Source organism: Myxocyprinus asiaticus, chromosome 11 (assembly GCF_019703515.2).
Source record: "Myxocyprinus asiaticus isolate MX2 ecotype Aquarium Trade chromosome 11, UBuf_Myxa_2, whole genome shotgun sequence".
In the NCBI taxonomy this organism is placed as follows: Eukaryota; Metazoa; Chordata; class Actinopteri; order Cypriniformes; family Catostomidae; genus Myxocyprinus; species Myxocyprinus asiaticus.
The window spans coordinates 15,801,296-15,811,056 of record NC_059354.1 but is presented as its reverse complement, the minus strand read 5'-3'; the positions used below and the strand labels follow the sequence as shown (position 1 = coordinate 15,811,056).

Below are 9,761 nucleotides of genomic sequence, written 5' to 3'. Positions count from 1 at the left end.
CTTTAATCCTAATCCCTAAATATCCCTTCATTTTACACAGTTCAAAGGACCTTGGACTCTTAAGTAAAGCAGTATGCTATTGATGCCCTGTGCCCTCTTCAGTGGCCCCAGCATTCATTCACAGCACAGTGATAAATGGTCCCTGGTTTTTCTGATCAGTGTAAAATGCCCCACTTAACATATAATGAGATGATATTTTCCTTTTCCCAGGTATTGACCCCATACAGAAATCTAAATGTCAGTACTGTGTGTGTGTGTGTGTGTGTGTGTGTGTAAGTGAAAGTTGAAAAAACAAATCATACATGAACATAAAAAAAATATATGTAAAACCATAACAATTAAATGGTCGTTTTCATATATGTAAATTGTTTTTCCTATATACACAAATATGACATTCATATATATGAATTCCTACATATCACACACTGTATGTTGATGGATACATATATTAAATTGGATTGTGGTGAAAAACCATGTTCTCTGCTTCGTGTTTGCACCTTTACTTTAAAATGTGTCACAAACAAGTAGTGGAATTGGAAATTTGTACATAAACGCCCACATCCAGTATACAGTATAGACTATCATTTTATAATAATGTTCATATTAAGGTCATATATCATGGCCATGTATTTCAGTCAATAGCTTTGATGCAAGTGGAAGCTAAATTCTTATAACAGACTACAATAAAAAAGCCAAAATAAGAAATCCATATGTTATGTCTAAATGCTTATTAACCTGTATTCAACTTCAAGTTCATGACTTCCTACATAGTTAGGAATGCCGGGCTCCGGTGTCTTCCTTCCTTTTTATTCCGTTCTCAGCTGATTGTCCTCCTGTGGGGGGATAAGGGGATATTTTGGTCCTTATGTCCCCCTCCTGAAATCCTTTCCCATTCTTAAGCCACTCCTCTGAGAGAGGCAGCAGGCACCTTCACTCAACAGACCAAAATAGCCCAATGGGCAGCTCTTCCGTAGAGTGTGTTTACATGAAGTCCACTCCCCATCCAAAGCCAGGTCTTGCCCTGACACTACTGCTCTGGGTAGAGGAGAGGACATTGACACACGCACATACACATAGACAGTGTAGCAAGGAAGAATCCTCAAATAGACATCCACATAATTTATAAACATTTCTGAGCATAACTGGACTAAGAGGACGGAAGCAGAGATTTTATTTTTCACGCAGATTGCGGGGAGTTATATAATTTCAGCACCTGTGAAAGGAGAGACTATTTGAAACAAACATCAACAGTTGAGAAAAGTTCCACTCTTAGATTGTCATCATGAAGTTACATGTGGCACAATTTTTTGCTGTGCTTTTTGGTGCCTTGGCAACTCTGTTCATTCTCTTGTCATTTAAAACGAACTATTGGCTCTTGGCGTCAGAGGCCTGCAAGCCACTTTCAGATGGACCGGGTACTTTGAAGGTGGGTGGAGGCTTTTAGGGGAAAGATAAATTGCTGTTATAGGACCAGCTGTAAGAAGCATTTATACTTTCACAAGTATTTCATTGATATGATTAGCTCTGGGACATTATCTAAAGACTAGATCTAGTGGGTGATGGTATTTAAAAATATGAAATTGTTCTCTTCAGAACTATATACTGTAGCTATATCTATTTTGGACTTTATTGAATCTTCAATTTACTAAAAGCAATCTATTCTTATATGACATCCTTGTAAGTCACTATTTACAATCTTTGAGTTGCTGTAAACTATCACATGCTGCAGTGTGATACCACACTTAATACTGAACAATGAGGCTGGAATCTCACTGCAATGTCTATTCATAAAAGTCACACATGAATAAAGTTTTCCCTCACAGAGTTGGAAGGGGCATACAAGAACATTGAGTTGTTACTGAGATACATCCACGCGTGGACATGCAGAGAGGCAGAGGAAAACTGTCTGATTAAAGGGAAAGTTTATGTCAAGGTGATAACCAGCACACACAGGTTGTGCTTGGAAGTTCAACACCACCAAAAGACCAGCATGTTGTGTTTTGGATGGTGGTATTCCCAACAGGCTTAGACTTTATATTATAACAAGCTTAACCAGCAAGACTTCCTTGGTCATCCAGTATCACCAGAAAGATCATGTGGGTTAAGCTACCTCACTAGCTAAGTTTTTTTGGTGAACAGCAAATGCTGGTCCACCTGCTAGACCAGCACCAATCCAACAATAACCAGCATGGATCAGCATGGGAATTGCATGGTGGTCTAAGCTGTTTTTGAAAGGAAGTCTTTATGCAAGCTTCAAGGTGAAAAGCACAACTAGGAGGTTGAAAGTTCTGCTGCTGAAATCGGTCTATGCTTAGTGAAGTTCGAACCACTGCCCCCAGAGGCTGAAGTTGGAAGTGTTGTTAAGGTGAACTATACACAGTGGCATCAAAAGTATTGTATATTTAGTTGTAAATTATGAAATACAATCAACAGAAATACAAACTGTATTTACCCTACATCCTAACCCAAACTCCAATCCTAAACCTAACAGTCAGTGAAATCAAAATTTAAAAGCGAAAATGCAACCTCTGAATTGAGCTCATAATTATGAGAATGCAGTTACTTCAGAACCTTTGTCTTGGAGCAACACGCTATCAGTAGCACCTTAGGAAAATGTAAACCTATTTGAATTGATGCAAAAATGTCTGATGGGAGATAGTACTTGTCAGTAATTCATCAGAATGGCATCGATTTCAGGGTACAGGGACATTCGGAAACAGAATGTCGATTTCCTGCATGATAATGCTGAAATCTGAACGATTATTTAGTAGTTGCTTGTCTCCTTTGTTATGCTACAACACTGCTCTGGTAAACAAAATTCAAATGAAATTACCACCATAATCTAGTCAAGATATAGTCCATGCTTCTCTCTCTACTGTATTGAGACAAATATTTTTACTTTTCCAATACCCAAACCACCTTTGCAATCCATAACAGTATATTATGTCCTTAACATCCCTTTCTTTGTATTCTGCAGCTAAACACATTAACAGCACGCTCACACCCACAGATTACAACCTGCACAGTGTCCTCAAGCTGTCCTCAAAAATTTCTTACCATCACTGGTTCCGCAATAGTTGCCCATTTCTCTCTGACATTTGCTCTCTGCTCCCTCACAGCAAAATGATGTTTTGGTTAAGAACATTACCTTTTCCCATGAAGGATTCATGAGGCGCTGTACCTTTAATGACGAAATGAAGGACAACAACCTGTGGAAGTTTTGGTTAGGTAAGAGAGATTGTTATATTTTATATATGGTGACACATGAGTTTCAGAGGGGTCATTTGTGGTATTCCAAGATAATAAAAAAGGCCTTTAGGTATGAACTCTACAACCGAGAAGGATCTAAAAGAGTTAGGTCACCACTTTATAAAATTGTGAGTGAGTTATTTCATATTAGAAAGTGTGAGGATTGTGGTATTTGGCCCTCTTTTGAAGCTCTGGGTGAGACTTTGCTCCAAATATCCATCAGTCAAAGGCCTCTGACCTGTTGCCCCAAAGAAGATGATGTATAGAGAGAGCGAATAAGTGTTCAAGCTACTTCTATTGGCAAATGACTTTAATATGCAATGGCAAATGTCAAGTCAAGTCATTTTTATTTGTATAGTACTTTTCACAACACACATCATTTCAAAGCAGCTTTACAGAAAATCATACATTAACAGGAAATGAAACGGTAATATATTTAAAGTCTTAGAGTCCTTATTGTGCAGTTTGATAAAAATGTGATTGTAAATTGTGTCTAAAAATACATAATTAGGTAAATAATTAAATCATAATTTTATTTAGAACCCCAGTGAGCAAGCTGAAGGCGACTGTGGCAAGGAGCACAAAACTCCATAAGATGTTGGTTAATGGAGAAAAAAACCTTAGGAGAAACCAGGCTCACTGTGTGTGCCAGTTCCCCCCAGGCTAAATAACATGAATATAATGCCAATAGTAGTTACTTATGTGTAGTGCAAGTCATGGTTTAAAAGTAAATTAAGTTAATAAATTAGTAAATTATGTTAGTGTTAAGGGCCAGTGTTTAAACAACAAGATTTTGTATGAACTGTAAGATTAATGGTAATGTCTTTGAAGTCCATCCTGGATTAACTGCAGAAGTTCACATAGATGCATTTTCCTTTGTTAGTTGGCTGATGTCAGCTTTTGTTGGCAATTAATTGATGGTCTACTGTATGAATTCCATTTTAAGAGTGTAGTCCATTATTAGACTAAGGTGATGCAGGCTGAGATCAGCATGGTGTACCACAGTTCAACTGGCAGGTCATTTCGATGAGGTTCAGTGAGGTCCAACCTAAATCCAAGGTTCAGGCAGTAGCACATGAAGTATCTAACACAACACAAACAAACACTTTTTAATCTTAATTAAAACATTGATTAAAAACTCCCATACTAATATATGTCAGTTCTCTTTGTTCTATCTTTAGAAAAGGAAGGTATGCATGTAAAGGTATGCACACCTGCGTATCTTCTTCCCTTTCCAATCCCTGAAGAGACCTACAACACCACCAGCTATACGTCCGCCATAAGTAAGACCTTTTTCTTATTTATGGACTTTTTATTGATAATATATTGCATGTTGATTGTTTCATAGTTGAATTACTGTGGATTTAGATCACTGTCTGGCAGTGTTTTTATGATTTTAGGATTGATGAATGTATGATTAGATGCTTAAGAGTAAAAATGGAATTAAAATTCACCCTTTTTACTTTCATAATGCACATTCCTGGTCTAACTGATTGGCCTAATTTATTGGTCTAAACAATTAATTGGGGCACACTTTAAAAAGAAGTCTGTCTTCATAATCTTTTATCAAAATGTAATAACATGCCCTGCCTCTGAAACAACTTTCTTTTTTTGGCTGACGTCACAAATCTTTGTTCGACTTTTTCACCCCACACCTCGCTCCATTCTGTCATGGAATGCTCACATTTCACGATCCAATCAAGTCCAAGTCACACCTTAAATTTTTTACAAGTTGAATATCTTACATCCCTTGGAAATATGACAGACTACGTAAGTAAAGTGGGTTGCGAACAGTTTTTATGTTCCAAATAAGTGTCACGGTATTTGCTAGAGATAGCCTCTAAGCTAATCACTGAACATCACTGAATTAGCTACTCTTAACTGTGAACAGCTTCCCATGTAGCATGTGTTAACAAAAATCTTTTTATTATTTAGTCTACAGAGGCTTCTGGAGTGTCTCAGTGTTGATGGGTGTGGCCGCTGTGGTTTTGGGAGGTTTCATTAACATTTGTGCTGCTCCATTTGCTCGTCATTGCCTTTATAAAACAGGGGGTGCCCTCTACCTCATTTCTGGCAAGTTAATGATCACATTGAGTGATATTTCTATCATTAAAGCTTATTTCTTTCAACCTCTAACAGTTGTGTTAAAGATTATTAAACATTTAATGTTCTTTACCCTCTGTCTCTCATTTCTCCAACTCTCTATGCTGTCTCTTTTCTACAGGTTTTTTCCTTCTTGTTGCAACTGTGATGTATGTTATTTGGGTAGAGATTTTGGATGTAATGAGCTTGTATGTGGATTATCAAAAGTCAAATAGGTGCTCAGACTTTGAGCTCAATTGGAGTTATGGCCTCTCTTTCATGTTTGCTCCTGTGGGTGTGTTCTTCTGTCTACTGTCTGGTCTTCTCTTCCTTGTGATTGGTCGTACAGTCCAACATAATTACCTCTGAATCCAATGATGACATTTGTAATTGAAAACAGAGGAATTAATTTTATCTTCAAAATACATGTCTGGCGTTGAAAGAAAACAGGTTTGGCCCCTTTGCAGTTTATGATCTTTAAACCCTGAAGTTGCATTAGCTTTATCACAGGTTGGGGTTAAGATATTATAGTTTGATTTGAATTTGCCTTCGAATTCTGCACATCTTGCTTCAGTATGTTGCCATTCTGTGTACTGTGAGCAGTACTGAAAACATGGATCATGGATGGTTTGGGATCACCTTATGTATGCGTGAGTCTTTGTGTGAGTGTAATACTGCACATAGCATTACAAATATGTCTATTATGAACTGCTGCCTTTTATATAATGCCTGGATTAAAAACAAAACAAAATGGAACATGTGCTAAAGGTAGACTTCATTGTGCTTGCTTGAACTTTGTTAAATATAACTTACATGTTTACCCCTTTGTGTTTTGATTAGGGATGTCCTGATACCGATACTGGTATCGGAATCAGGTCTGATATTGCGCTTTTGTAGTTGTACTCATGTTCCTAAAATGCTCTGATCCAAAAAAACTTTACCATCTGATGTACGGATGTCATTGCGTAAACATTAAGCTCACAAATTAAAACCACATGTCCTAGTGTGATTGTTAAACCACAAAGGCTGTGATTTAATGAGATAAATATATAGTTTGTATGTGCTGAACACTTCAAAGTGAATGTGTGAAGCCGGCTGTTCAGACACAGAAAACCACAGAAATACATCACTGCTGTATAGCTATGTAATATTCAGTGTTTGAAATTAACACCCGCCAACCCGGCCGTGATGGGTAACTCTCTTACTAGCCACTTTGGCAGGTGAAGTTTTTCAGGGTTTTTCCTGCATTGAAAATTCTGTGAATGTCGGGCGACTTGGAGCTGCTGCCGAAGGAAATGTAATGGTATTCCTCTCATAACTTTCACGCACATCTGTACAGGGGGAATGAAGCGTGCTTTTGTGTGCACCACCGCAGCGCACACCAGCGCACTCTAGAGATAAGATCGCCAAAGCTCTGAAACAGCCAATGTTGCCACCCGTCCCTTAAAATATAGGATCGTCCCGTTTTTAAAGATGAAAAGTATTTGTCCCGTATTTTAAGCTGGTCAGATGGCGTCACGGTGAAATTGTTCAAGATCGTAATTTAACCTCTTTGTAAATGTTGCCTAATGCATCTAAAAAACCCACGCATATTGCTGATACGTCCTAATACTGTCGCGGGTTTGATAAGGGACTGTCTGAAAAGTCCACAAAAGTGACAACTGCCATCGCAACAACATCTATTAGACTTTATTTTTATTTGGCTTCAACTGTGAAAGTTGTAATTAAACATTTCTAAAGGTTTTAGGCTATTAGCTTTTTCATAACAAACACTACAGTTTATTTTTTTTTTTAGAAAAGACTGTCAATATTAACCTAACCACAGTAATGTGAAGCCACCCTTGGTCCTGCCCAATGGCTTTGTCATGACAAATGCCACTGTTAAACAATGTAGAATAATAGTAAACTTTCATAGGCAAGTGCAATTTGAAGGGGTTGAAACTTCCATGAATTATGGAAAATTATTGACAAATTTTCCTCATGTTCTATCTGTTCTAACTGGTGTTTGCCTTTGGATATTTTATAGGTTACTTAAACCATTAGGCCTGTGTCCTGCTGAACTCACATCATTCTTGTTTAAATAAAATGTCCAAACAAATGCATGCAGTTACAGTCTCCAGTTACCTTGATCACTTTTTGCGAGGTGGGGGATTTTGGCTATTGAAAAAGCTGAGTGGCTAGTGACCCTGGAAAACGACTAGCCACAGTGGCCGGTGAGCCAAAAAGTTAATTTCAAACCCTGATAATATTCAGTGTAATACTGCTACTACTACTACTACTACTACTACTACTACTAATAAATCAATAATAACTATATGATATTGCTGTGAGGTTCTGTATAAAATCATATAATTTAATAAAAAATAATACAATATTATGTTGAAAGTAAAAGTGTTCTATTTTCATTTGATTAAAGTTGTAATTAATGTATTTATTTAGAAACCATTTTGATCAAATTTAAATAAACTGTTGTTGAATTTGAAAATAAAACAAAGAAACAGTATACGGCATGTGTATCGACAAGGAAGTATCAGTACTCGTACTCATTCTCTTCAAAAAATTTTGAAAAAAGTTTTGATAGTTCATTTATAGACTAAAGTCTTTTTTTTCACAGTTTTTATTTGATCTACATAGTTCGACTTAATCATTGTAGATTGAAATATCCAGATAACCTGAAACATTTACGTTTTGTTTGCACAGTTTGTTGATACAGCACAGGTTTGGGTGAATCTCATGAAATATGTCTTAAACAGGGTAACATTCCACCTCAAAATTAATAGAAATAAGAAAATATGCCTTACTTAAAGACAATGAAACCTATTTTAGGACCCTTATTTTGCATTGTGAAATGCAAAAATTATGAAATAATAAATAGTAAAATAATAATGATATTTTATTTAAAGGTATACTCCGTAATATTTTCCCCATTAAAAAGTTGTGCTCCTTTAGAAATTAATTGTAATTTTAAAAAATATGTATAAAATCATAACCACTCACATGAGATGAAGTCTGTGTAAATCTACATGAAGAGGGTCCCCTCATGGGGGCTGCCATGTTAACATCGCATGACTGGCCAAATACTACTCACTTAATCACAGAAACCCTCCCGTTATTGGACACTCACTCATGGATTAAATAAAGCGTGGCTGACTGTGAATAGTGAATTTCTACAATGGCATTGGTAAATTGACTCAAAAGTGAAAAGTCTGGTTGCATTTTGGTCATGAGAATTTGGGGGGCTTAAATGGGTTTAAGTGTCATGAAAATAAATTCACAATGCATATGCAAAATAATCTTCTTCTGATTATGGTGTAATGTAGCCCAGACATGTTTTTGAGAGATTCACCATTTGTAAATAATATAATATCACTGTTGTGTAAAATTGACATTTGAGATTACAAAAGATTAATTAAACCTTTCATTTAAAAAAAAAAAAAAAAAAACTGTTTTTGTCTCTGTACATATTATAACTACTGTATACTGAAAAACTGATGCATGCTGTGTCAGCCTTTATTTAGTAATCCATGCTGATCATCAGCCAAAGTTTACAAGCTCACTTTTTGCTCTAAGGTATAGAAAGAGGTAGGCCAAATGTAAATGCAAATTTCAGACAGGCCAAGAGGTGAAAATGCCTTCCTACATCTGAGACAGCCTGGAGATGAGACACTGGCAGGTGCATCCATATAGGCCTACATCAGAAATGCAGGGAGATATGATTAATCTATAGGGTAGGTGACATCTGTGTGTTTTATACACTCTCTATGACTAAATTTAGGACTGTTCGAGGCAATGTTAAAAACTGTAAATATGAGCATGCATATCAGTACAAATATTTTTAAAATGTCTGTGGGCACTAAATTCTCACTAACAGACCAATGTTTTTCAGAAAGTCTTCAGTAGGACTCACTACAAGTTTGTGGATCTATTTCTGCATGTTTGTATATGTTTTACTGTCAGTCTTCTGTCAGTATGTCTGTGTCTGTATTGAGTTTCACTAGAGCCAGTTGTACATTGCCTACAATGCTGAACAGTGTGTTATTTAAAGCTTGTGGATCATATTACAAATGAGAACCAAACTGAGAGCTGCTCATACACTGACCTGTGAGTACTGTAGGTATGTAAAATTAATGTGTAAGCAACAGATGGTAAGGATTTAGTGCCACTTTGATAAACCAGTTTGGCCCTTGTTTCCTGAGAATAAATGTGTGTAACCTTGTGCTAATTCCCTTGTCTCACCCAGTGCCTTGTGAAATGGACCCTAAATAACCTTACATGTCATAAGTGATTCCATTCTAATATCTGACAATTTACATCAGCAGAGAGTCAGTGGTGACATTCATCCTCCTGTATAAAAAGTATTTTTCTTAAATGGTTATTGTTCAAACATGGTCATCTCCATCTCCATTTCAGTCACTAGAGGTCACTCTTGC

At 36.7% G+C, this 9,761-nt stretch overlaps 1 protein-coding gene across 1 annotated transcript; it reads left to right on the top strand.

Annotated features, from left to right (window-relative positions):
• The first annotated feature begins 1,028 nt into the window (after positions 1–1,028).
• On the top strand, positions 1,029–8,719 carry LOC127448604 (transmembrane protein 182-like). The gene is made up of 5 exons (XM_051711273.1): positions 1,029–1,426; positions 3,120–3,228; positions 4,431–4,532; positions 5,185–5,322; positions 5,474–8,719. The coding sequence occupies exons 1-5, from the start codon at positions 1,283–1,285 to the stop codon at positions 5,698–5,700; spliced, it is 720 nt and encodes a 239-aa protein (XP_051567233.1). The 5' UTR covers positions 1,029–1,282; the 3' UTR covers positions 5,701–8,719.
• The last annotated feature ends 1,042 nt before the right edge of the window (positions 8,720–9,761 follow it).

Excerpts from the sequence above, each read along its gene's own strand:
- LOC127448604 (XM_051711273.1), top strand. The coding sequence starts at position 1,283 with ATGAAGTTACATGTGGCACAATTTTTTGCTGTGCTTTTTGGTGCCTTG. Across the intron at positions 4,533-5,184 it reads CAGCTATACGTCCGCCATAA|TCTACAGAGGCTTCTGGAGT; the intron begins GTAAGACCTTTT and ends TTTATTATTTAG. Across the intron at positions 5,323-5,473 it reads TGCCCTCTACCTCATTTCTG|GTTTTTTCCTTCTTGTTGCA; the intron begins GCAAGTTAATGA and ends TCTTTTCTACAG.